Source organism: Heterodontus francisci, chromosome 13 (genome assembly GCF_036365525.1).
Source record: "Heterodontus francisci isolate sHetFra1 chromosome 13, sHetFra1.hap1, whole genome shotgun sequence".
Classification (NCBI taxonomy): domain Eukaryota; kingdom Metazoa; phylum Chordata; class Chondrichthyes; order Heterodontiformes; family Heterodontidae; genus Heterodontus; species Heterodontus francisci.
This window is the reverse complement of record NC_090383.1, coordinates 2,531,293-2,558,615: the sequence shown is the minus strand read 5'-3', so window position 1 is coordinate 2,558,615 and position 27,323 is coordinate 2,531,293. Positions and strand designations below refer to the sequence as shown.

The following is a 27,323-nucleotide window of genomic DNA, read 5'->3' as shown; positions in this document are numbered from 1 at the left end:
CCATCATGTCTGTGTTGGTTCTCTGCAAGATCAAATCACCTCATCCGGCTCCCCTGCCTTTTCCTTGTAGTCCTGCAAATTTTTTCTGTCCAGATAATTATCCAAATCTCTTTCGAAAGCCATGACTGAATTTGCCTCCACCGCGCACTCAGGCAGTGCATTGCAGATCCTAACCACTCGCTGCATTAAAAAAAATTTCCTCCTGCTGCTGATGCTGCTTCTTTTGCCAATCACCCTAAATTGGTGTCCTCTGGTTCTTGATGCTTCCACCAATGGGAACAGTTTCTCCCTATCTACTCTGTCCAGACTCCTCATGATTTTGAACACCTCCATCAAATCATCTCTCAACCTTCTCTTTAAGGAGAGCAGACGCAGCTTCTCCAGTCTATCCACTTAACTGAAGTTCTTCATTCTTGCAACAATTCTCATAAATCTTTTCTGAACTGTCTCTAAATCTCTGAAGTCTTCATATCCTTCCTAAATTGTGCTCAGAACTGGACACAATAGTTCAGTTGAGGTCGAACCAATGTTTTGTACAGATTTATCATAAATTCTTTGCTTTTGTACTCTGCAATTATTTTAAAGCATACAGGACCCTGGGCTTTATTTGACTTATCTCTCAGCCTGCCCTGCCATCTTCAATGATTTGTGCACATATATCCCCAAGTCCCTCTACTCCTGCACCCCCTTTAGACTTGTATCCTTTAATTTATATTGCCTATCCTCGTTCTTCCTACCAAAATGAATCACTTCACATTTCTCTGCATTACATTTCATCTGCCCGTTCCACCAGCCTGTCTATGTCCTGTAATCTAAGGCTTTCCTCCTCATTATTTACGACACCAGCAATTTTCGTGCCATCTGCGAAATTACTGATCATACCTCCTATATTCACGTCTAAATCATTAATGTACACTGCAAACAGCAAGGGCCCCAGCACCGATCCCTGTGGTACACCACTGGTCACAGGCTTCCAATTGCAAAAACAACCCTCTGCCACTAAGCCAATTTTGGATCCAATTTGCCAAATTGCCCTGGAACCCATGGGCTCTTACCTTCTTCACCAATTTCCCATGCGGGACCTTATCAAAAGCCTTACTGAAGTGCATGTAGGCTACATCAACTGCTTTGCCCTTATATACACATCTAGTCACCACCTCAAAAAATTCAATCAAGTTTGTTAGACACGATCTTCTCCTGACAAAGCCATGCTGACTATCCCTGATTAATCCCTGCCTCTCCAAGTGGAGATTAATCCTGTCCGTCAGAATTTTTTCCAATAGTTTCCCTACCACTGATGTTGGACTCACTGACCTGTAATTACCTGGTTTATTCCTGCTATCCTTCTTGAATAATGGTACCACATTCGCTGTCCTCCAGTCCTCTGGCACCTCTCCTATGGCCAGAGAGGATTTGAAAATTTGTGTCCGAGCCCCAGCTATCTCTTCTCTTGCCTCACTTAACAGCCTGGGATACATCTCAACTGGGTTTTTGGGTAAACGGGACTTGGTGCGAGTTAGGACACGGGCAGGAGAGTTTTGGGTGGCCTCAGGTTTACAGAGAGTAGAAAGCGGGAGACCTGCCAGGAGTGCGTTGGAATATTCATGACGAGGTAAGAAAGGCATGGATGAGGGTCTCAGCAGCAGATGAGCTAAGGCAGGAGCAGAGTTGGGTGATTTTAGAGGTGGAAATAGACAGTTTTGGTGATGGTGTGAATATGTGGTTCATATATTCATTTAATCAATTGATGTATTTAGTGGTCGCAAAGTTGGAATACTTGCATGTCCAGAAATGTTTCAGTCAGAAAATGTTAAAATGGACTTTTTCTCATTTGGGTTTTGCTAAAAGTATACATGTTGACTATTCTTTTAAACATAATTGGCACAGGCACGATGGGCCGAATGGCTGTTGTATTGTTCTAAGATTCTGTAATAATCCTATTTAATGCAGCCTTGTGAGGTGAATGTATTAATCAAAATTTATATTGCATGTGATGCCATCTCTCATTTTTGTCACAATATAAATGGGAAGAATTGATGGAGATAAAGTAGTTCTGTACGGTGTGCATTTTAGATTAACATTTGCATTTTAATTGCCCAATTTGAAATATTGACAGTATGATGAGCCGTAGCTATATATTTTGCTTATGCTGACTACAAGTTATCGAGTCTGTTTAATTGTATATGCAACTTCCGAGCGTGGATCCTCCATGTAGCCCATGATAAGATGCAGCCATCCGTCAGTGCTATTTCGCAGGCTGCCAGAATCCACGTGGCAAAATTGCAGCAACGGCAATAACTGGGCTGGATTAGGTAGCTGAGTGGCAAACCTCAATCACTGTAGTCTATTGAGTGGCCTTTAATATGATTCTTAATAAGTTATTCATCTATTGGAATTTCACCAATGTTTTACATAATTACTTTTTTTCCGTTCATGGGATGTGGGCGTCGCTGGCTAGGCCAACATTTATTGTCAATCCCTAATTGCCCTTGAGAAGGTGGTGTTGAACTGCCTTCTTGAACTGCTGTAGTCCTTGGGTGTAGGTGTACCCACAGTGCTGTTAGGAAGGGGGTTCCAGAATTCTGACCAGCGACAGTGAAGAAACGGCGATACAGTTCCAAGTCAGAAATAAAAACAAGAAATGCTGGAACCACTCAGCAGGTCTGGCAGCATCTGTGGAAAGAGAAGCAGAGTTAACGTTTCGGGTCAGTGACCCTTTATCGGAACTGACAAATATTAGAAATGTCACAGGTTATAAGCAAGTGAGGTGGGGGTGGGGCAAGAGATAACAATGGAGAAGATGTAGATCGGACAAGGCCGCAAAGCTGACCAAAAGGTCACGGAGCAAAGACAAATGATACGTTAATGGTGTGTTGAAAGACAAAGCGTTAGTACAGATAAGGTGTTAACAGACTGAATATGGAACAGCAGCAAGTGCAAACATGAAAAAAAAACAGTGGGTAAGCAAACTGAACAAACTAAAATGAAATGAAATAAATGTAAAAAAGAAAAAATAACTAAAAATGAAAGTAAAATGGGGGGCTGTCATGCTCTGAAATTATTGAACTCAATGTTCAGTCTGGCAGGCTGTAGTGTGCCTAATCGGTAGATGAGATGCTGTTCCTCGAGCTTGTGTTGATGTTCACTGGAACACTGCAGCAATCCCAGGACAGAGAGGTGAGCATGAGAGCAGGGGGGAGTGTTGAAATGGCAAGCAACCGGAAGCTCAGGGTCCTGCTTGCGGACTGAGCGGAGGTGTTCTGCAAAACGGTCACCCAGTCTGCGCTTGGTCTCCCCAATGTAGAGGAGACCACATTGTGAGCAGCGAATACAGTATACTACCTTGAAAGAAGTACAAGTAAATCGCTGCTTCACCTGAAAGGAGTGTTTGGGGCCTGGGATAGTGAGGAGAGAGGAGGTAAATGGGCAGATATTACACCTCCTGCGATTGCAGGGGAAGGTGCTATGGGACGGAGACGAGGTGGTGGGGGTAATGGAGGAGTGGACCAGGGTGTCGCGGAGGGAGCGATCCCTTCGGAATGCTGACTGGAAGGGAGGGGAAGATGCGTTTGGTAGTGGCATCAAGCTGGAGATGGCGGAGGATGATCCTTTGGATATGAAGCACCTCCGGGTGCTCCGGTTTCCTCCCACATGCCAAAGACTTGCAGGTTGATAGGTTAATTGGCCATTATAAATTGCCCCTAGTATAGGTAGGTGGTAGGGAAATATATAGGGACAGGTGGGGATGTGATAGGAATATGGGAATAGTGTAGGATTAGTATAAAAATGGGTGGTTGATGGTCGGCACAGACTCGGTGGGCCGAAGGGCCTGTTTCAGTGCTGTATCACTAAACTAAACTAAACATGAAGGTTGATGGGGTGGAAATTGAGGACAAGGGGACCCCTGTCACGGTTCTGGGAGGGAGGGGAAGGGTTGAGGGCAGAGGTGCGGGAAATGGGCCAGACACGGTTGAGGGCCCTGTCAACAACAGTGGGGGGGAATGCTCGGTTGAGGAAAAAGGTCATATCAGAAGCACCGTCATGGAAGGTAGCATCATCAGAGCAGATGCTTCGGAGACGGAGAAACTGGGAGAATGGAATGGAGTCTTTACAGGAGGTAGGGTGTGAAGAAGTGTAGTCGAGGTAGCTGTAGGAGTGGGAGGGCTTATAATGGATATTAGTAGACAACCTATCCCCAGAGATGGAGACAGAGAAGTCGAGGAAGGGAAGGGAAGTGTCAGAGATGAACCATGTAAAGGTGAGAGAAGGGTATGGAAGCAAAGTTGATAAAGTTTTCCAGTTCGGGGCGGGAGCAGGAAACGGCACCGATACAATCATCAATGTACCGGAAAAAGAGTTGGGGGAGGGGGCCTGAGTAGGACTGGAACAAAGAATGCTCGACATGTCCCACAAAAAGACAGGCATAACTAGGACCCATGCGGGTACCCATAGCGACACCTTTTACTTGAAGGAAGTGCGTGGAGTTGAAGGAGAAGTTGTTCAATGTGAGAACAAGTTCAGCCAGACGGAGGAGGGTGGTGGTGGATGGGGACTGGTTGGGCCTCTCTTCCAGGAAGAAGCGGAGAGCCCTCAAACCATCCTGGTGGGGGATGGAGGTGTAGTTCCTAGTCAGGATGGTGTGTGGCTTGGAGGGAACTTGCAGGTCGTGGTGTTCCCATGCATTTGCTGCCCTTGTCTTTCTAGGAGCTAGAGGTTGCAGGTTTGGATGTGCTGCCGAAGGAGTCTTGGTGAGTTGCTGTAGTGCATGTTGTATATGGTACACGCTGTGCGTCAGTGGTGGAGGGGTGAATGTTTGTGGATGGGGTGCCAATCAAGCGATTGCTTTGTCCTGGTTGATGTTGAGCTTCTTGCATGTAGTTGGAGCTGCACCTATCCAGGCAGGTGGAGAGCATTCCATTACACCTGACTTGTGCCTTGTAGATGGTGGACAGGCATTGGGGAAACAGGAGGTGAGTTACTCGCTGCAGAATTCCCAGCCTCTGACCTACTGTTGTACCACAGCATTTATGTGGCTGGTCCAGTTCAGTTTTTGGTCAATGGTAACCCCTAGGATGTTGATAGTGGGGGATTCAGCACTGGTAATGCCATTGAACATCAAGGGGAGATTCTCTCTTGTTTGAGATGATCATTGGCTGGCATTTCTGTTTTGCAAATGTCATTTGCCACTTATCAGCCCAAGCCTGCTTGTTGTTCACGTCTTGCTGCATCTGGATACGGGCTGCTTTAGTATCTGAGGAGTCGCGAATGGTGCTGAGCGTTGTGCAATTATCAGCGAACTTCCCGACTTCTGACATGATGGAGGGTAGGTCATTGGTGAAGCAGCTGAAGATGGTTGGGCCTAGGACACTATCCTGAGGAACTCCTGCAGCGATGTCCTGGGACTGAGATGATTGACCTCCAACAACCACAATCATCTTCCTTTGTGCTAGGTATGACTCCAACCAGCGGAGAGTTTCCCCCCTGATTCCCATTGACTCCAGTTTTACTCGAGCTCCTTGATGCCATACCTGCACAAATGCTGCATTGATGTCAAGGGCAGTCACTCACATCCTCCCTGGAGTACAGCTCTTTTGTCCATGTTTGGACCAGGGCCATAATGAGGTCAGGAGCTGAGTGACCCTGGCAGAACCAAAACTGAGCATCAGTGAGCATGTTATTGCTGATGAAGTGCTACTTGATCGCACTGTTGATGACCCCTTCCACCACTTTGCTGATGATCAAGAGTAGATTGATAATGCGGTAATTGGCTGGGTTGTATTTGTCCTGCTTTTTGTGCACAGGACATATTTGGGCAATTTTCCACATTGCCGGGTAGATGCCAGTGTTGTAGCTGTACTGGAGCAGCTTGGCTAGGGGCGTGGCTAGTTCTGGTTCTGGAGCACAATTCTTCAGTACTGTTGCCGGAATGTTGTCAAAGGTCCAGTGAGAATTATGAAAATATGTCCTCAGTCTACCATTATGGTCGTATATTGCTTCTGTGTTCTGAAGAATGTGTTTTTTGTGTCTCCCCTCTCAACCAAATTATTCTTGATATCATCCTGGTGAATCTCTTCTCCCATGGTCTTGACATCCTTCCTAAAGTCAGGCACCCAAAACTGAAGAAAATATTTGCACTGTGACTTTAATTAATGATTTGTATCAATGCAGTGTTCTTACTAAGGCCTAACCAATGATTTGTATAGGTCTAGCATTGCTTATGTTTTGCATTTTTGGTCTATGCCCATATCTAAGATTCCATTTGCTTTTTTTAAATAGCTTTCACAGTTTTTCATTCCAATATAAGGTTTTATATCTGAACCCTCTACTACTTTTAAAGTTTTAACCTTTAAGGTATATGTCCTCTCTGTAGTCTTCCTTGTAAAATATATCTTTTCATGTTTCTCTGCATTTAGTTTCATCAGACGTTTAGCTGCCTGATCTGCTGAGGTGTCAGTATCCTGCAGAAGTTGATTACAGTCCTCTTCAGTTAATTGCCTTTCTTATTTGTGTGACATCTGCAAATTTTGATATTGATCACAAATACCCAAGTTCAGATTATTTGTATTGATTGATGTATATTGAGAAGAAGAATGGTTCCAACACTGGTCTCTGGGATATACCACTGCTTGCTTAGATAAAATACTAACATTGTCAGTTACAACATTAATACTGTAAATTTCAGACATGAAATTACTATTCCTCTAGTTCTGGTTTCAGTTTGGTTGATACTGTTTTATTTTTAGCATGCTGGAAAGCTCTGGCTGTATCTGATAACAGCTTAACTTGGCATGAATATTCTTTGTTCATTATTAATTTACCAGTATGCTAAGACCCAGGAATCTTACCTTTCATTTCAGAAACATAAATTGTAACTTTAAAAAAGGACAGTTAGAATCACAAAGCATTTAATGTTTGCTTTGTTAGCTTTTTGATATGTGTTTGGCAATACCAGCAGATTTTGTTTTCAGTGGCCTATTGTAGAATGTGGTGGTATAAATATACTTCTTTGAAACACTAAATATGCTTTGTAGTTTGTTGGAATTCCTATTAAGGTTAATACTCGAACTTGCCAATGCTTATAAGGAACCAGTAGGCTCCTGAACAAGTTATTTTTTAATATTCTGATGAAAGGTCACAGCAAGTTGTAGTAAATTGATTTTTTTCAGACTGGGGGATGGTAAACCGTGCTGGGACCACTGCTTTTTTGATGTATATAAATGATTTGGATCTTGCAATATGGCGTAGAATCTCAAAATTTGCTGACGACACCAAACCCAGAGGTACAGCAAACAGTGAGGATGATATGAATGGCCTGCAACAGGACATAGGCTAGCAGAATGGGCAGACAGGTGGCAGATGGAATTTAATGCAGACAAGTGTGAGGTGATGCATTTTGGCAGAAGGAATAGGGAGAGGCAATATATACTTAATGGTACAGTTCTAAAGAGTGTGCAGGAACAGAGGGACCTGGGGGTGCCATGTGCATAGATCTTTGAGGTGGTGAGAAATATTGAGAGTGGTTAGTAAAGCATATGGGATATTGGGATTCAGAAATAGATGCATTGAGTTCAAAAGCAGGGAAGTTATGCTGAACTTCTGGAAAGCTCTCGTTAGGCCCCCACTGGAGTATTGTGCCCATTTCTGGTCACCACACATTAGGAAGAGTGTGAGGGTCCTTGAGAGGGTGCAAAGGAGATTTACCAGAATAATTCCAGGGATAGAGGATTTTAGTTACAGTGTTAGGTTGGAAAAGCTATATTTGTTCCCCTTGGAACAAAGGAGATTGAGGGGAGATGTACAAGATTATGACAGGCTTAAATAAGTTAGAGAAGGAAAACCTTCCCATTAACAAATGGTACAGGGACTAGGGGACACAGATTGAAGGTTTTGGGCAAAATAAGCAGAGGGGAATATGAGGAAGCACTTTTTTTTTTTATGCAGCAGGTTATAATAACCTGAACTCGCTGCCCACAAGGGTGGTGGAAGTGGAGACCATCAATAAGTTCAAGAGGAAGTTGGATGGCCACCTGAGAGAAATAGACTTGAAGGGTTACGGGGATCGAGCCGGGGAGTGGGAGAGACGGCATAGCTCTGTAGAGAGCTGGCATGGACTCGATGGGTCGAATGGCCTCCTTCTGTGCAGTAAGTGACTCTATGACCGGAAACATTAACTCTGTTCCTCTCTCAACAGATGCTGCCAGACCTATGATTGTTTCAGCTCTTGTTTTTATTTCAGATTTCCGGCATCCACAGTATTTTGCTTTTGTTCGTTTTTTTTTTATCCCTCCTGGATGTTTGTAAAAGCCTACTCTCAGACACTGGGGCAAGTTCAGTTTGGTATAAAGTAGCCCCCATGTCTAGTTTTCTTTCTCCCTTTTCTGGGTTTCAGTATGCAAAGATAAGGACAATAGGCATTATGGTACCTTTAATGGTTTTTGGTTCTGATGAAAGTGCACTGGAGAAGGTGCAAAAAAGATTTACTAGGATGGTACCAGAACTGAAAGGCCATACCTAGCACAAAATATTGACCAGGCTTGGGCTCTTTTCTCCAGAAGAAAGAAGGCCGAGGGGTGACCTGATAGACGTCTTTGAAATTATGAAGGGTTTTGATGGGGTACAAATAAAGATGTTTCCAATTGTGAGGGAGACTGGAACCAGGGGCCATAAATATAAGCTAATTATTAATAAATCCAATCGGGAATTCAGGAGAAACTTCTTTACCCAGTGAGTGGTGAGAATGTGGAATACGCTACCCCAGGGAGTAGTTCACGTGAATAACAGATGAATTTAAGGGAAAGCTAGATGGACACGAAGGAGAAAGGAATCGAAGGGTATGCTGATGGGGTGAGATGCAGTTGGGTGGGAGGAGGCTTATATGGAGCATACACACTGACATGGGGAGAATGGCCTGTTTGGTCCTGAAAATATTATTTAATAAGAATGCTAAATTCTGTCTGTCAAAGATTTTTAAAAAACACAATAATTTCATATCAATCAATCGGCAGTCCCTCGTGTTGAGGATGATTCTTCCTCGTGGATGGCTGGGTGGAAGTGAGAGAGAACCATGGAACAATTTCGGCACAGCGGGAAGCCATTCAGCCATCGTGTCCATGCCGGCCAAAAAAACTAGCCGCCCAATCTAATCCCACCTTCCAGCACCTGATGCATAGCCTTGCTGGTTACAGCACTTCAGGTACATGTCCAGGTACCTTTTTAAAAGAATTGAGGGTTTCTGCCTCCACCACCGTACCTGGGAGTGAATTCCAGACACCCACCACCCTCTGAGTGAAAATGTTTTTCCTCATGTCCCCTCTAATCCTTCTACCAATCATCTTAAATCTGTGTTCCCTGGTAACTGACCTCTCTGCCAGGGGAAACAGGTCCTTCCTGTCAACTCTATCTAAGCCCCTCATAATTTTGTACACCTTAATTAAGTCTTCCCTCAGCCTTCTCAGTTCCAGGGAAAATAACCCCTGCCTATCCAATCTTTCCTCATAACTGCAACTTTCAAGCCTTGGCAACATTCTTGTAAATCTCGTCTGTACTCTCTCCAGAGCAATTATGTCCTTTCTGTAATACGAACGTACAAACATACGAATTAGGAGCAGGAGTAGGCCACTTGGCCCCTAGAGCCTGCTCTGCCATTCGATAAGTTCATGATGTGGTGACCAGAACTGTACGCAATACTCCAGCTGTGGCCTAACCAGCATTTTATACAGTTCCAGCATTACATCCCTGCTTTTGCATTATATACCTCGGCCAATAAAGGAAAGCATTCCATATAATAAAAGCAAAATACAGCAGCTGCTGGAAATCTGAAATAAAAACAAGAAATGCTGGAAATACTCCGCAGGTCTGGCGGCGTCTGGAGAGAGAAGCAGAGTTAATGTTTCATGTCAGCGACCCTTCATCAGTAGTGACAAATATTAGAAATGTAAAAGGTTTTAAACAAGTAAAGCGGGAGTGGGGCAAGAGACAACAAAAGAGAAGGTGTTGATAGGACAAGATCGCAGAGAATAACTGATCAGAAGGTCATGGAGCAAAGGCAAACGGTATGTTAATGGTGTGCTGAAAGACAAAGCGTCAGTACAGAGGGTGTTAATGGACAGAAAACTGAACAGCCTGGCCCCAAGCACAAACTTGAAAAAAACAGTGGGTAGGCACAGTAGAAAAAAAAACTAAACAAACTAAAATAAAATAAACACACAAAAAAGAAAAAGTAACAAAAAAGAAAAAGGGGGTCCTTCATGCTCTGAAATTACTGAACTCAATGTTCAGTCCGGCAGGCTGTACTGTGCCTAATTGGTAAATGAGGTGCTGCACCTCGAGCTTGTGTTTATGTTCACTGGAACACTGCAGCAATCTCAGGACAGAGATGTGGGCATGAGAGAAGGGGTGGGTAGGGAGGGGGGTGTTGAAATGGCAAGCAACCTGAAGCTCGGGGTCATGCTTGCGGACTGAGTGGCTGAGTGACCGCTTTGCGGAACACCATCTGTGTTTGGTCTCCCCACTGTAGAGGAGACCACATTGTGAGCAGTGAATACAGTCAACTAATTTGAAGGAAGTACGAGTAAATCACTGCTTCACCTGAAAGGAGTGTTTGGGGCCTTGGATAGAGGCTGTAAATGGGCAGGTATGACACCTCCTACGATTGCAGGGGAAGGTACTGTGGGAAGGGGACGAGGTGGTGGGGGTAATGGAGGAGTGGACCAGGGTGTCGCAGAGGGAACGATCCCTTCGGAAGGGGAGGGGAAGATGCGTTTGGTAGTGACATCATGCTAGAGGTGGCCGAAATGGCGGAGAATGATCCTTTGGATGTGGAGGCTGGTGGCATGGAAAGTGAGGACGAGGGGAACCCTGTTGCGGTTCTGGGAGGGAGGGGAAGGGGTGAGGGTAGAGGTGTGGAAATGGGCCGGACAGAATTAAAACTGAAACCATGAGACCTGAGAGATATTGGAATTCTTAGACTTGGATCTCATTAAAGTGCAAAAGCGAACACACTGGGACAATCGTGTGACAGTCTCTGCATCTGTGTGAAAACCTGGAGTTTCTTTTGGATACATCAGACAAGCATTTGTTTCAACCAGTTCAGGACCCAAGGGGGTCTGCCTGTCGCTGTGCCTCTCTTCTCCACCCCTCCTCCCCAACTCCCCTCCAGGCAATGCTGCAAGTTTCGAACCCTGCCTGTGGGCTGCAAAACATCCAAGTCTGTCCTTGCTGCAGAGACTCCAGGGCGAAAACCATCTGTATCACTGTCTCTAAGAAAACCTTGAACCAGGTGGCCACCTCTACCAGCCAGAAACTTCAGGACCACGAGTTCAGCCGGAAGACAACTGAATTAGCAGACTCCGCATTTTTTATTTGTTCAGGGCACCAATACAACCAATCTACCCTTCTTCACTGTAATCTATTTGTGTCTGTGTAATTCTCATCTGTGTGTGTGTGTGTGTGTGTGTGTGTGAGAGAGTGTGAAAGTTGGAGTGTAGTTTATTATATTTACTTAGATCGGGTTTTGATTTTTAGTGGATTAAACTAACCTGTTTCTTATTTAAACTCAAGAAAATCTGTCTGGTTCTTTTGTGATCATAGCACATAAAGGGTTAAACACTCACTGAATTGGTAAGCGCAGCCACTGTTTAAAACAAATAAATCCTGTTGCAGTCAAATAAGGAGAGGGACAAGAGGGGAGCCTTTCGACCCCTCCTCACCTCATCTTAACACAACGTCACTTAAATATCTTCATTTGTATGTCTGAAGTGTCATTGAGTTATACAGCACAGAAGCAGGCCCTTCGGCTCATCGTGTCCGTGCCAGCTATCAAGCACAAATCTATTCTAATCCCATTTTCCAGCACTTGGCCCGTAGCATTGTATGCTATGGCGTTTCAAGTGCTCATCTAAATGCTACTTAAATGTTCTGAGGGTTCCTGCCTCTGCCACCCTTGTGGGCAGTGTGTTTTCCAGATTCCAACCGTGCTCTGGGTGAAAAAAGTTTTCCTCAAAACCTCCTGCTTCTTAACTTAAATCTATGCCCCCTGGTTATTGATACCTCTGCTAAGGGAAAAACTTTCTTCCTATCGACCCTATCTGTGCCCCTCATAATTTTGTATACCTCAATCAGGTCCCTCCTCAGCCTTCTCTGCTCTAAGGAGAACCCTAGTCTACCCAGTCTCTCTCAATAGCTGAAATGCTCCAGCCCAGACAACATCCTGGTGAATCTCCTCTGCACCCTCTCCAGTGCAATCACATCCTTCCTATAGTGTGGCAACCAGAACTGTACACAGTACTCCAACTGTGACCTAACTAACGTTTTACACAGTTCCATCATAACCTCCCTGCTCTTTATTAGCCGAGGCATAGAATATAATAAATTGATGAGCAACACCATTGGGAACACACTAGTATTTTGAAAGTGTGACTTACATTTTTGAAGTTGGACCAAGTTTGACGCCCTATGAATGCACCAAAACCTTTTCTTTTAATTCCAGAGGTAGATCTGTGCACAAGCATGTGGGCCGCATCTAGAGATGCAGTAAGACTTGGAGCATTGATTTTTCTGATGGACCCTGACCAATAACTCAGAAAAATTATTTGATTTCTTTGTATGAGGCATTAAGCTTGGAACATAATTGAAATACTGAGGCTGCTGTCAGCTTCTGATTACTTGAAAAAAAAAATTTGTTTGTGGGGTTTGGGTGTTGCTGGCTAGGCCAGCATTTATTGCCCATCCCTAATTGCCCTTGAACTGAGTGGCTTGCTCGGCCATTTCAGAGGGCAGCTAAGAGTCAACCACATTGCTGTGGGTCTGAAGTCATATGTAGGGCAGACCAGTTAAGGACGGCAGATTTCCTTCCCTAAAGGACATTAGTGAACCAGATGGGTTGAATTCCGATTGTGCATGTAAGAGCTGTTTTACGTATGGTTCACTTGCTTCGTTTGTTCAAACAGAATGCTGGAAAATAAGTCCCATTTCATGTCATTTGGAGAAAATTGAAGAAAAATCAGTTGAAACATAATTACTAGCAAGGGAAAGTTGTAACTGCAAGATAAATGGTTGATTTAAAAACCACCTTTTTTGACAAGTTTGTGATTTTTGATTGAACTACTTTTTCTTTCTATCTGTACAGCTAGGCACCTTCTTGGGCTGCCCTTATGCAATGGCTTCAAGCCATAGCTCCCCACCAATGCTTCGACCAAGTAGCAGCGATGGAAAGTTCAAAAAAGAAATAGACCAGTCTAAAAAACCCTTCAAAGCTATTAGATCATTGCCAGATGTCTGCCCCAAGGAACCGACAGGTAACCCCAATTTTAGTTCTCTTTTTTTCCCTTGCTTTCACCAGTGCCCTCAATGCTTGCTGAGAACTAGATGGGTAATTTGGGTACCCAGTGATGTGCGGCATCAACCTGTATGTTTCAGAGATTTTAAAAAGGGCAAGTGGGAAGGGAATGGGAATAAGGGGGCACCTCTTTCAGAGATCTGTAAAGTTCCATGTGGTGTTGGCTCTTTCAAAGAGCCAGCATGGGCACAATGGGCCGAAAGGTGGCCTCCTGTGCTGTGGTGTTCTCTTCTTGTATGATTTCTAGGTACATAAAAATATAGCACTGTCTATGGTTATTTAATGTGGTTACTCTATATTGTTTATGTGGGCTTATACTGGGGCAGACTATATGCTCTTGAAATTCTGCAGAATAGAAACCTTGAAAAATTAGAGAATTTGAAAGATGAACTCAGATTCAACAGTGAGGCTATTAAAAATGTTATGTTTAGAGGTTGGAAATTGCTCTAAAATGTTCCATATTTGGCCTCTTACAATGAAATTGAACTCTAACATGCTACTGTAAATCACACTGACTTTAGCAATGAGTTTGTAACCATTTCTAGTTGCCATGCCAGTTCCTCTGCCGTTCACTGCATTATACTTGCAGCCAGGTGCACTGCTGCCTTGCTTCATGTATACTACATCTAGAAAATTGCGAGTGAGAGATCTGATCAGAACATCTCCATGCTAAGAGTGACTACCTGTATTAAATTTGAAACAATTTCTGATCTAAAAGCCCTCCATTATGATAAGTACTTTAAATTAAAATTTCTGTTGGTGCACTAATATGGATATTTTCAGTGTCCATATGACACTTTTAGTTTAGCAGCAGTGCGACAACACAGTTTGCAACATAATTTATGAATTATGCTCATTATTTTCCAAATAGTGCAATAATCCCAGTGACTAAAATTCAATAATTTCTGAAATTAACTTGTATTCAATCCTTTGCTCCCTGGCTCCAGCGTTGTTCCCTTCTACTTTAGTGTCTCCTGACATTGGCACAGGCCATAAACTGCATTGTCTGGGGAGAAGTGCTTTAAAGCACAGGTGCAGGTTTCTTGTTGAAATACTGTAATTAATGGCTTAAGTTTCTGATAGTGACTTTATGTAGTTTTATCCAAGTTTTTTATTTCCTATAATGTGAGTAATATATTCTGTCTTTACAGGAAATTCTACTAGTTTATGTGATCGCCCATCAGTGGTAGCAGATCAGCATAGGTGGACTGTTTATCATTCCAAAGTTAACCTTCCAGCAGCATTGAATGACCCCAGACTGTCCAAAAGGGAATCTGATTTCTTCACAAAAACATGGGGACTGGATTTTATGGAGACTGAAGTTATGCCTTCCTTCTACCTCCCACCAATCACCAAGGAACACTTTGCACCCTACCTACAGGATATGACTTCTGTAAGAATTGGTAGAAGATAGACCTTATTTCAGCCTTTTTTGCAACACTTGCAGAAGAATTTTTCTCTATTTTGACATTACTATATTTTTAATCATTAGTTATCAGTAATCACACATCCTGTTGCATCATCCTTTTGTAACTTTCTAAAAAAAAAGTATTTTTGAAAAAAGTTGTACAAAGGTAATTAAGGCAGCTTGCTTGACATAATTAAACTCCATGATTCTTCCGAGCAGTTCAAGCCTCAAACCAAATAAACAACTTAATATTCTTATGACCATCTACAGTATTTACCCTTTTAATAATTGAAGTTTTGAGCATTGTTTCTTGGAATTGTTTAATCTCATTTAAGGTGATTCTCATTCCTAGAGACAAAAGATTCATGAAAAGTGCAAGAAAACATGCCCGCTTAAGGATGGACTGGACCCCACACTTGTACCGGTTGTACACAGCCACGGTAAGAATATGCCCATTAGATTTCTTCAAATATTTGAAAAAAATTGTTTTTCATGTGCACTCACTGTTTCTGCAAGTAGAAATTGAGCTGTAGAAATGAGAGATATATTTGACTTGCAAGCTGTGTTAGACCAAGGGTTGAAAGTCCTTTTCAGGAAATCAGTTTTATTTTGTTAAAATATTACTACTTCATGTTTTTTAGAAATTTATCAAGTATCCTGATTACATATTATGCAGACAGTGTATAAATTATTTTAAAAAGTCAACCAGTGTTTGAATGCAGCAAGTTAAAGAAAGGCATAATCTGGGAAAGTGTTTTGTTCATTCCTGACATAGGCTGATCTTTTGTTTAGTTCTTGGACAGCTGCCTGTGCTACACCCGGCAACTGGGAACAGGCAAGCTTATTTGAAATAAGCGTACAAATCATCTCCTTTCAACTGGTCTGGTGTTTTCAGTTTTTCTGCATGATATTCCTGCAGTCCCAGTCACTGTTAAATCTGTTTCAGCTGTTGTCTGAGCCAATGCCTTCATTTCCACCCCCTCCCAATTACAGCATTTCTTCCATTTAAACCCGTTTCTCCCACACCAAACATACCTTATGGCCTTCATGTGACTTGTGTTTCTCTTGCACGTTCTCCTTTAAGACATTTGTTTTTTCCCCCTTTTGTTTAACTCCTCGCATATGCCTTTTCTTTCACCTGTTTGCTTCTTTAACTTCACTTACTACTGCTTTTATGCTATTTAGGAACATAGGAAATAGGAGCAGGAGTAGGCCATTTGGCCCCTTGAGCCTGTTCTGCCATTTAATTAGATCATGGCTGATCTACCTCAGTGTCATTTTCCCACACTATCCCCCTATCCCTTGATATTGTTAATGTCTAGAAATCTATTGATCTCTGTCTTGAACATACTCAATGACTCAACCTCCACAGCCCTTTGGGGTAGAGAATTCCACAGATTCACCACCCTCTGAGTGAAGCAATTCGTCCTTATCTCAGTCCTAAATGGTCTACCTCTTAATCTGAGACTCTGTCCCCTGGTTCTAGCACCACCCCCCATTCACCCTCTTTCTCCCCCCCCCCCCCACCCAAAGGGAAACATTCTTCCTGCATCTACCTTGTCGAGCCCCTGTAAGAATTGTGTATGCTACTTCCTGTTTCCTTTTGAACTGATCCCCTAACAGCTACATATCACATAAGTTTCCTATTCATTTTAGCTTTACGTCACTGTTTCCTCAGACCTTGTTTTGCTTCGAAGTTTAAACCACGTACTTAAACCACTGAGGTAGTGATCTCTGATTTACTGTCCTCATTCCTTGTAATGGCCATGATTAAAATGGGCAGTTGTTTATATTGGCTAAAAAATGATAACCATTAGCCACTGTCATCAATTTCAAAGTTGCTGCTTATAGCATCTTACTAGTTCCTGCCTCTTTAAAGTGATTATTTGTATGAGTGAAGTACAGGCGAAAAACCGATGCATATTTTTTGGTTTATATTTATATTTAATTAACATAGCACTTCATGCACCATAATTGCAGCAGCCGAAATTTACTGCCCTAATTAGGTGTTTGGTTGCTTAAATTAGAGAATTTCATAGAATATACAGCACATAAACAGACCATTCGACCCAACTAGTCTGTGCTGGTGTTTATACTCCATACAAGTCTCCTCCCATTCCATCTGCCTCAACTCAGCCTTTCAGTATCTTTTCTATTCCCTTTTCTCTCCTGTACTCGTCTCCCCTCCCTGTTGTAGTTCCACATTGTAACCGCTCAGTAAAGAAATTTCCCTGTTTCCCTATTGGATTTATTGGTAACTATCCTGTATATATGACCCTTAGTTTTGGATTCTCCCACAAGTGGAAAGGTTGGCCCGGATTTTCCTTTCCCAAAAGGAGACATTGGCTGTTGTTGAGTGCCACAATAGCACTGCAACCACAGGCACTGAAACCCAGAAGCTGTAGTGTGCCTCAATGGACTCCGGAGGAGCCCACACTGATGGTCCCGCCATCCCGATGCATAAAGTACCAGGGACCGGTAATGGGTGAATTTTGTCTATTTGTCCACAACTTGCAGGATTTTTACGTGCAAGGAGTTAGGACTGATCATCACAAGCGTAGGTCAGCAAAGAAGGACTAAATTAGTGAAAAGTAAATTTAAAGCAGCTATATTTGGTTGGCCTTGTTTTTTGGAGGGCTGAAGTAGAGTAGTAGACATAAAAATAGCAGCAATATTCAAATCAGTTGTCTGGTATAAAGGGAGATTAGAGTATTCGAGAGGCTGCCTTTAATAGGCCAAAAAAAGCCTGTCACCATCCTTGATATTTCTTGTCTTTTTTTTCTGCTCCGTTAATGAAATCTCTCTCCACAGAAGGTACTAATTTCCTTCAATAGTTAGAAAGAAGTTATCAAATGCATTATGTAGGATAGAAATAGAGTTAAAACTAAATTATAAAGATATTAGAATTAAATAATTACATCAGTTTTATTTGTATTGCAAAGGTAAATGTCATTGTTACTGTAGGCTATTATGTGATCGGGTCTAAACAATCATTTCTGTTTAACAATAGGTGCAATTACCTAGCCATTCTCTCCAGCTCGCAGTTCATGATTCACTGCCATGGATGAAAGACACAAATGCTTCACTCACTAGCAAACCCACCCCTATGCCACCCCCCTCCCGCAAACCAACCAAACCACTGCTCCTCACTCCTGCAGATGTCAGAAACAGCACTTGATGGGAAGGGAAAAACACCGAAACCTCAGGCGGAGAGGAGCCTCGGTGTGGGGGTGGGTGGTGTGTGAAGAGGAGCCAGGTGGTGGTGTTACGGGACAGATCCCAGCAGATGGGAGATTTAGACAAAGCCAGGGGCCAGAGAGAATTGTCACAGAACTTTACCATGCCTGACTCTTCCTGCATTGGTCTCCCTCGCTCTCTGTCTCTCTTCTCTTCTCCCTGTTACTGTCCTCTTCTCCCTCTATGTCAGTATTTGAAAGTTTATAACTTTTTAAAAACTTGTTATAAAAGTGTTAAATATTTAAAAGTGAATAAGTTTTTAAAAAGTGTCATAACTTTTAAAATATTTAAAATCATTAAAAAAAAAAACCACCTGCAAGGGCCATGTCTTCAGCTTGTGATATCACCTAAGGGGCATGGCTTTGCTGGCAATGCTCCATGCTGGAAGTGCTCGCTGTTTGTCCTGACACTAGGCCCTGTTGCAGCAAGACGTTGTTCTTGCTGCAGCTTACAGACCAGCTAAGTTCATTTCTCTCTCTGCATTCAGCAGCAAATGTTGGCATTTTGCCACTGACCACAAAATCCAGGTCGTTCTCTCCACATCTGCCCTGTTCAACCCATTCATAAATTGAAAGACCTCTATCAGGTCACCTCTAAATCTTCTCTTTTCTAATGAAAAAAGCTCCAACGTGTTCAATTTTTCTCAATAGCTGGGATCCCTCAGTTCTAGTAGCTTTGTAAATCTCCTTTTGTACTTTCTCCAGTGCTTCTATGTTCTTTTTATAGTATGGAGACAACAACTCTGCACTGTACTCTTAAGTGCAGCTTGACCAGGTTCCTATACAAGTGTAGTATAACTTCACCAGTTTTGAATTCTGTACTCCTAGAATTAAATCCTGGTGCTTTGTTTGCATTTTTAATTGCTTTTTTGACATGCAATGCTGCTTTGGATGATTTAGAAACTTAGAAAATAGGAGCAGGAGTAGGCCATTCATTATGATCATGGCTGATCATCCAACTCAGTAACCTGTTCCTGCTTTCCCCTCCATACCCTTTGATCCGTTTAGACCCAAGAGCTATATCTAACTCCTTCTTGAAAACATACAATGTTTTGGCCTCAACTGCTTTCTGTGGTAGCGAATTCCACAGGCTCACCACTCTCTGGGTGAAGAAATTTCTCCTCATCTCAGTCCTGAAAGGTTTACCCCGTATCCTTACACTATGACCCCTGGTTCTGGACTCCCCCACCATTGGGAACATCCTTCCTGTATCTACCCTGTCAAGTCCTGTTAGAATTTTATAGCTTTCTATGAGATTCCCCCCTCACTCTTCTGAACTCCAGCAAATATAATCCTAACCGACTCAATCTCTCCTCATACGCCGGTCTCGCCATCCCAGGAATCAGTCTGGTAAACCTTCGCTGCACTCCCTCTATTGCAAGAACATTCTTCCTCAGATAAGGAGTCCAAAACTGCACACGCTATTCCAGGTGTGGCTTCACCAAGGCCCTGTATAATTACAGCAAGACATCCCTGCTTCTGTACTCTAATCCTCTCGCCATGAAGGCCAACATACCATTTTCCTTTTTTACTACTTGCTGGACCTGCGTGCTTACCTTCAACGACTGGTGTACGAGAGCACCAGATCTCACTGCATATTCCCCTCTCTGTTTATAGCCATTCAGATAATGATCTGCCTTCCTGTTTTTGCTACCAAACTGTTCACCCTTTGCTCTTCTACCCCATTTAGTTGTTTCTTTTTATTTTCTAAGGTGTTGGTGATGTTTCTGCTTTTCCTACCAAAAAGCATCAACTCACATTTATCTGTCTTGAAGTTAATTTACCACTTAACTACCCAGGCTGCAAGTTTTCAGATGTAATTTTGTATTATGTTGCATTCTTCAATGCAGTGTTAGCTATATCCCCCAATTTGGTAACTCTTGCAAATTTTGATATGGAGTTAAAAACAGAAAATACTGGAAATATTCCACAGGTCTGGCTGCAGCTGTGGAGAGAGAAACGGAGTTAACGTTTCAGGTATGTGACCTTTCATCAGATCCCTGAGTTCTGATGAAAAGTCGCAGATGTAGGCCATTCAGCCTGTTGAGCCTGCTCCACCATTCAGACAGATCATGTCTGATCATCTACCCCTACGCCATTTTTCCCCACTGTCCCCATATCCCTTGATGATGTCATTGGTATCCAGAAATCTATCGATTCTGTCTTGAACATGTTCAATGATTGAGCTTCCACAGCCCTCTGGCGTAGAGAATTCCACAGATTCACCACCATCTGAGTGAAGAAATTCCTCCTCATCTCCGTCTTAAATGGCCTACCCCTTATTCAGAGACTGTGTCCCCTGGTTCTAGACTCACCAGCCAGAGGAAACATCATATTCACATCTACCTTGTAACTCCCTGTAAGAATTTTATGTTTCAATGAGATCACCTCTCATTCTTCGAAACTCTAGAGAATACAGGCCCAGTTTCTGAAATCTCTCCTCATAAGACAATCCTGCCATCCCAGGGATTAGTCTGGTGAACCTCTGCTGCACTATCTCTATAGCAAGTAGATCCTCCCTTAGAGAAGGAGACCAAAACTGTACACAATGTACTCAGTGCAGTCTCACCAATGCTTTATCCAATTGCAGCAAGACATCTTTACTCCTGTACTCAGATCCCCTTGCAACAAAGGCCAACGTACCATTTGCCTTCCTAATTGCTTGCTGCACCTGCATACTAGCTTTTAGTGACTCATGAACAAGGACACCCAGGTCCCTTTGGACATCAACACTTCCCAACCTCTCACCATTAAAGAAATACCCTGCCTTTGTCTTTTTTTTTCTACCGAACTGGATCACCTCACACTTATTCACATGTTTCATCTACCATGGTCTTGCTCATTCTCTTAGCCCATCAAAATTCCCCTGAAGCCTCCTTGCATCCTCCTCACAACTTACATTCCCACCTAGTTTTGTGTCATCAAATTTGGAAGTATTGCATTTTGTCCCCACATCCAGATCATTTCTTATAGATTGTGAACATCTGTGGCCCAAGCACTGATCCTTGGGGGTAAAGGCCTGCTACCCGACCTGGACCCTACGACATGTATCTGGTTCGGGTTGGGTTGGGTCCCTCTTCCGGGTCCGGCCTTCGGGGTCGGGTCGGGCCGGACACACACGGTAAGTACTCTGCCGGTAAGTATTAAAAATAAAAAACTTCGTTGAGCTGGGAGTCCAGGACGAAACTGAGTCTGCGCAGTGAGCGGGTGACGTCACTATGACATTATCACGTATGCACTGCAGTTTCGTGGAGCTTCCCAGTCGAAAGGTAAGTAAAGGGCTGGTCGGATCGGGCTCGGGGCGAAATTGGAGGGACTTGGGCTGGCTCCGCTACGCATCGGTTGGGTTCTTTTTCCCAACCTGAGCAGGCCTTTACCTTGGGGTACCCCACTAGTAACAGCCTGTCATCCTGAGAATGAACTGTTTATTCCTACTCTCTGCTTTCTGTCTGTTCACCAATTCTCAATCCATACCAGTATATTGCCCCCAATCCAGTGTGCTCTAATTTTGTTCACTATCCTCCTGTGTGGGACCGTATCAAAAGCCTTCTGAAAATCCAAATACACCACATCCCCTGGTTCTCCTTTATCTATGCTACAAGTAACCTCCTCAAAAAAACTCCAACAGGTTTGTCAAACATGATTTCCCTTTCATAAATCCATGTTGACTCTGCCCAGTCGTATCATTATTTTCCAAGTATCCAGTTATCACATCCTTTATAATAGATTCTAACATTTTCCCTATTACTGACATCAAACTAACAGGTCTGTAGTTCTCCATTTTCTCTCTTGCTCCCTTCTTAAATAGTAGGGTTATATTTGCTACTTTCCAGTCTGCAGGGACCCTTAAACAATCTATAGAATTTTGAAAGATAACCACCAATGCACCCACTATCTCTAAAGCCACTTCCTTCAATACTCTGGGATGTAGCTCATTTGGTCCAGGGGATTTATCAACTTTCAATCCAATTAATTTTTTGCATACTACCTCTTTATTGATACTAATTTCTCTCAGTTCCTCATTTTTGCAAGTCCCTTGGTTCCCTAATATTTCTGGGAGATTTTCTGTATCTTCCTCCATGAAGAAAGACACAAAGTGATTGTTTAGTTTCTCCACCACAAACTCTCCTGTCTGTGCCTGTAATGGACCCACATTTGTCCTTGCTTAAACTTTTTCACATATCTAAAGAAGCTTTTACAGTCTGCCTTTGTTTCTAGCTAGCTTGCATTCATATTCTCTTTTCCCTTTCTATCAGTTTCTTGGTCCTAAAACGTTAACTGTTTCTCTCTCCACAGATGATGCCATAGCTGCTGAGTATTTCCAGCATTCTCTATTTTTATTTCAGATTTCCAGCCTCTGCAATATTTTGCTTTTGATACTGCGTTACTTATTCCTAAATGTAAATTGAGTAACAGTGGTCCCACCACAGTGAAGCAGTTAAGATTGATGCATTGTTCTCTTTGGATCTTGCTGAGCCGCTGTACCGGGTAGTGAGTTCTTTATGAATGACTGGCCCTGTTCCTCCAGTTTGCTAATACCTGCAGCCATGAAGAGGTTGGCTCTGTGGAGCCTGGGGCCCTTGATCAGGTCTAGAGTCTGGTCATGAGATACAGGTAGTAGTTCAGTGAACTGCAGAAGCTGATGAGCTATGATAATCTTGTTATGTACCACTAGAACGTTATTCTGGCTGTTCATGTTAACCTCAAGGTATGAGTGCATTGTTAAAGAGAGAATCTCTGTTTGAGAGCTCCTTTGTGTGCATTTGTATTACCAGTGAATGGATATCTCATTACTGGATGCCATAACCAACTTTCTTGTGATAAATATCTGCATTATTTGAATAGTTTCCCAATTCAATTTATGTTGAGTTTTGTGATTATTCACCTGAATAATATACTTTGGTTTTAATGGAACTGCATTAATATCATTGCAGACAGGTCAAGAACAGATTTGGATCAAGTACCGAAGGTAACACTATCCAGGACCTCTTTTTTTTTTTCCCCTATCCTTTACTTCATTAATAAGTAGAAACTGGCATGACCCATATGTTCTAAATACACATTTTACTCTAAATGACTTCCCACATACCTGCCACACGTTATTAAATCAAATGCAAGTTAGCCACTAGTACTTGAAAGAACACTACTCACCAAATGTACAGCACAGTGAGTGTTATACTGAAAAGCAAGTTATATGGCTGTAATTTGGTGTTTGGGGCAGAAAAGGAAGGATGAAGTTTTAGATTCAAAGATACAAGTAACGTGCACGCCACACAATTGCCAGGCAATGACTATCTCCAACAAGAGAGAATTCAACGGCATCATCATCGCTGAATCCGCCCCCCCCCCCCACTATCAGCATCCTGGGGGATATCATTGACCAGAAACTGAACTGGACCAGCCGCACACTTACTGTGGCTACAAGAGTTGGTCAGAGGCTGGGAATTTTGTTGTGGCTAACCCACCTCCTGATTCCCCAGAGCCTGTCCACTATCTACAAAGCATGTCAGGAGTGTGATGGAATACCCGCCACTTGCCTGTATGGGTGCAGCTCCAACTACACTCCAGCTCGATACCATCCAGGACAAAGCAGCCCACTTGATCAGCACCCCACCTTAAATATTCACTCCCTCCACCACCAACGCACAGTGGCAGCAGTGTGTATCATCTACAAGATGCACTGCAGCAACGCACCAAGGCTCCTGCGACAGCACCTTCCAAACCCTTGTCCTCTTCTATCTGGAAGGACAAAGGCAGCAGACATGTGAGAACACCACCACCTGCAGGTTCTCCTCCAAGTCTCACCATCCTGACCTGGAACTATATCGCCGTTCCTTCCCTGTCACTGGGTCAAAATCATGGAACTCTCTTCCTAACAGCACTGTGGTTGTACCTGCACCACATGGACTGCAGCGTTTCAAGAAGGTAGCTCACCACCACCTTCTCAAGGGCAATTAGAGATGGGCAACAAATACTGGCCTTTCCAGCGACACCCACATTCCATGAAACAAATTTTTAAAAAAAATTCTGTTGCTATTTAATGTCACCTAGCAGTTAATTCACTTGTGGCCTCTAGTTCCCTCACAGTTGTTCAGTTTCTGCTTAAAAAAAAATAAACTGGTGGACTAAAAGGTATTGAAAATTAGTTCTTTATTTCTTTTACCTCTCACCTTACAGATATTTCTGAAGTCAGACTTTGCTCTGGAAGATCCTTTAACGTTTTCTACTGTCTTGCCCTGGTCACATTTCAGTGGTCAACATGGAACTGGTGGAAAAGGGGCTCGTGACGGAGCATCGTCAAGGTTATTGCAAGAAAAGGTATCCAAATCAATAGGTCATGATCTTATTAGAAGTTTCTGCTGTCCTGGTGCTCTGCTTTATTTCAGGTATGGAAGTCTGCGTCAGTGGAAACTGGCAGTGACTTTTTGTAAGACCCCAGCTCACCTCAATAGAATTAAAAGGTCACAAACCTGAAATATTAACTCTCGTTTCTCTCTCCACTGTTGTTGCCCGAGTGTTTCCAGCATTTCCTGTTTTTATTATAGAGGAATTAACATGCTGTTTTTATATAGAGGTAGTTTAAATGTCCTCTGCCCTGCCCACAGAAATTGAACTAATGAACTTCAGTTGCATAATTTAAACTCGGAATGTAATATACTGAGCATAGTCAGCTGATGAGTGCTTTGTTTTGTATTTCAAGATAAGCCAAAATAGCCCTTCCTAATGTGCAAATTCTACAAAGCATCTAAGGAGTGATTTGATCCTTTTATAAGCCATTAAGCTGTCTTACTCAGCAAGTTGATCCAAGGGCTATCCAGAAATGGAGGCTAAAAGAATAGATTCATTGGGTGTTCAGAAATTACTTTTCAATCATTTGTATTGCCTGTGTGGCATATTATCATCTACTGAGAGCAGGTGCAAGAGCAAGTGCAAGACCAACTCTTGGAACTTCTCTCAAGGTCAACATACAGTCTGTTTGCAAGGAAATGACTGCTAAATTTATAATCCAGGCAACTCTTTGGCTCTTGTTAACTCGTCTTATTTGCCATTGGGTTTTTCAGTATGTACTGACCCATCTCTTTGAAGGTCAGGACTTTGGCTCAAAGTTGGGCATTCTTTCATCATCCCACTAACTTGTTATTTTACCAAAGTCTTTCAGTGTAAAGTAGAAGATGTCCAATAGCTTGGAACTTCATGTACTCTTTGATTATCCATTAGCTTAAAAATTGATACTTAAAAATTGTAAACTTGCATTTCAGGTCCTTCACTGGTCTCTCTAGAGGGATCTCCCAGTTATTTCCAGGGTACTTGGGAATAAAAAACTGCATACTGGCAGATCTCCTTAGCAGATGTGAAATCTGTGCCTCTGACCAGACGCACCCAACAGAAATAGCTGGTTTAGGTATAAGGCGATCCTTTTTGTCAAAGGGTGAAGGTGATGCTAAGGAAAGGGAAATGTTTACAGGTACAGATAGATGAAAAATGGAGCCAAGCTGGTAAGCAATTTAATGGGAATGACTTTGAGGTAGCAGGAGTTGTAAATTGTGGATGAAGATGTGAGGCATGAGGAAAGAATGAATTTAAGCTAGAAAGAGATGGGGTGCAGGGCGAGGTAGTTTGGCTTGAGGAGGAAGAAGTAAAGGCTATTGAATAGATGGTCTCCTTCTTGTGAGAAAGAAGTCTGAGCTCCTCTGATTTGTTAGAGCTGATGGGCAGAAAGGAGTTTAAGGAGGTGTTTGATAGTGAAGAAAATAAATAAGTTAAATAAATCTGTTGTCTCCAGGATGGTCCTAGAACAGCAGGTAGCTGTGCCAAAGGAGAGCACAATATGATCCAGCCAGATCTGGTAATGGGTAGTTCATCTAGTTGTGTGCCAGACTTGCTCAAGTCTCCAACTTTGGACTTGGAGAGAAGCTGCAAGCTATATCATTGGTTAGTGTGCAACTAGTATATGGTGTTCAATTTAGGGTGCCCTACTTCAGGAAGGATGTCAAGGCCATCAGAAGGGTACAATTGAGATTTGCTAAAGCTGGGGAATGAGGGCTTTTAGTTATGAAGAGAGATTGGAGAAACAGGGTTGCTTGGCTGGAGCAGGGAAGTACGGTTGGGTGGGCTGATAGAGGTGTTCAAAATAGAGAGATTTTGGTAAAGTATATTGGGGAAAGGTGTAATAACAGTCCAGGTCCATTGGTCAGATAGTCATTAACTAGAAGACAAAAATTTAAACAGCAACTGCAAGAAAGGGATAGTTTGGGAGAGTTTATTTTCAATGCAGTTGAATATTAAGGCATGGAATATCCCAACAGAAACATAGGGAGAATCTCTTACTTTTAAAGGCAACGGGATCGATATTTCAAAAAGAAACATTTGCAAGAGTGTGGTATTCTATAAATAGCTATTTCAAAGAGTGCAGTTGTAATGGACCAAATGGCCATCTCCGTGTTGTAAAATTTTATGATTCTAGCGCATAGAACCAAAAGAAAAATTGTGGCACAGAAGGAGGCCATTCAGCCCATTGTGTCCGTGCTGGAATAATGCATAATGCATTTTATTTTGCAGTTGACCCATTATTTGGACGTTGTGGAAGTGAATATAGCGCACCAGATTTCTCTCCGTTCTGATGCCTTTTTCCATGCTATGACCTCTCAACATGAATTGCAGGACTACCTCACCAAAACCTCGCAAGCTGTAAAAATGCTTCGTGATAAAATTGCCCAGATTGACAAAGTAATGTGCGAAGGATCTTTGCAAATATTGAGACTTGCTGTGACTAGAAATAACTGTGTTAAAATGTATAATAAACTAAAGTTAATGGCCACCGTTCACCAAACACAGCCTACAGTACAGTTATTGCTGTCCACTTCTGAGTTTGTTGGGGCACTGGATCTAATTGCAACAACACAGGAGGTGCTACAACAGGAGCTTCAAGGGATTCATAGTTTCCGGTAGGTGATGTTACAAAGCTCACTTTTTGTTAACTATATTGTGTGTATTTTTGGCACACTTGGCTTGTAATTATTAATGGTAGTTTATTCCATCTTGTAATGTGCTTAGCTGTTAAATAAAGTGTTATAACCAAAGTAAGTAAAAATCTGAATGTGGGAACTCTTATGAAAACAGAAAATGTTAAATCCAAAGCAGGGCCAGTAGCATTTGAAAGAGAAAGGAAGTTAAAAGTCTGGGTGGGACGCTTGCCCAAAAACTTCAGTTAGAATGGAGAAGTCCCCTTCTAGAACTTGATTGAAAACTGTGGGGGTGGAGGGAGAGCAGCAGAGCTTGAGAGTTCACAAAGATGCAACTAATAATTGTAATGGCCTATTGATGTATCTGTTTTAAAATGCAG

At 42.6% G+C, this 27,323-nt stretch overlaps 1 protein-coding gene across 2 annotated transcripts in view; it reads left to right on the top strand.

The window, feature by feature from the left end:
• The window catches only part of vps54 (VPS54 subunit of GARP complex), a 102,310-nt gene that overhangs the window by 1,236 nt on the left and 73,751 nt on the right, over positions 1 to 27,323 (top strand). The window contains exons 2-7 of one of the 2 annotated variants that reach the window (XM_068044248.1): positions 13,127 to 13,295; positions 14,488 to 14,729; positions 15,097 to 15,184; positions 22,915 to 22,949; positions 24,158 to 24,298; positions 26,540 to 26,925. In XM_068044248.1, coding sequence (XP_067900349.1) covers positions 13,157 to 13,295; positions 14,488 to 14,729; positions 15,097 to 15,184; positions 22,915 to 22,949; positions 24,158 to 24,298; positions 26,540 to 26,925 — 1,031 coding nt within the window. In that variant the 5' untranslated portion in view covers positions 13,127 to 13,156. The remainder of the gene's footprint in view (positions 1 to 13,126; positions 13,296 to 14,487; positions 14,730 to 15,096; positions 15,185 to 22,914; positions 22,950 to 24,157; positions 24,299 to 26,539; positions 26,926 to 27,323) is intronic. The other variant, XM_068044247.1, reaches the window with a different exon arrangement.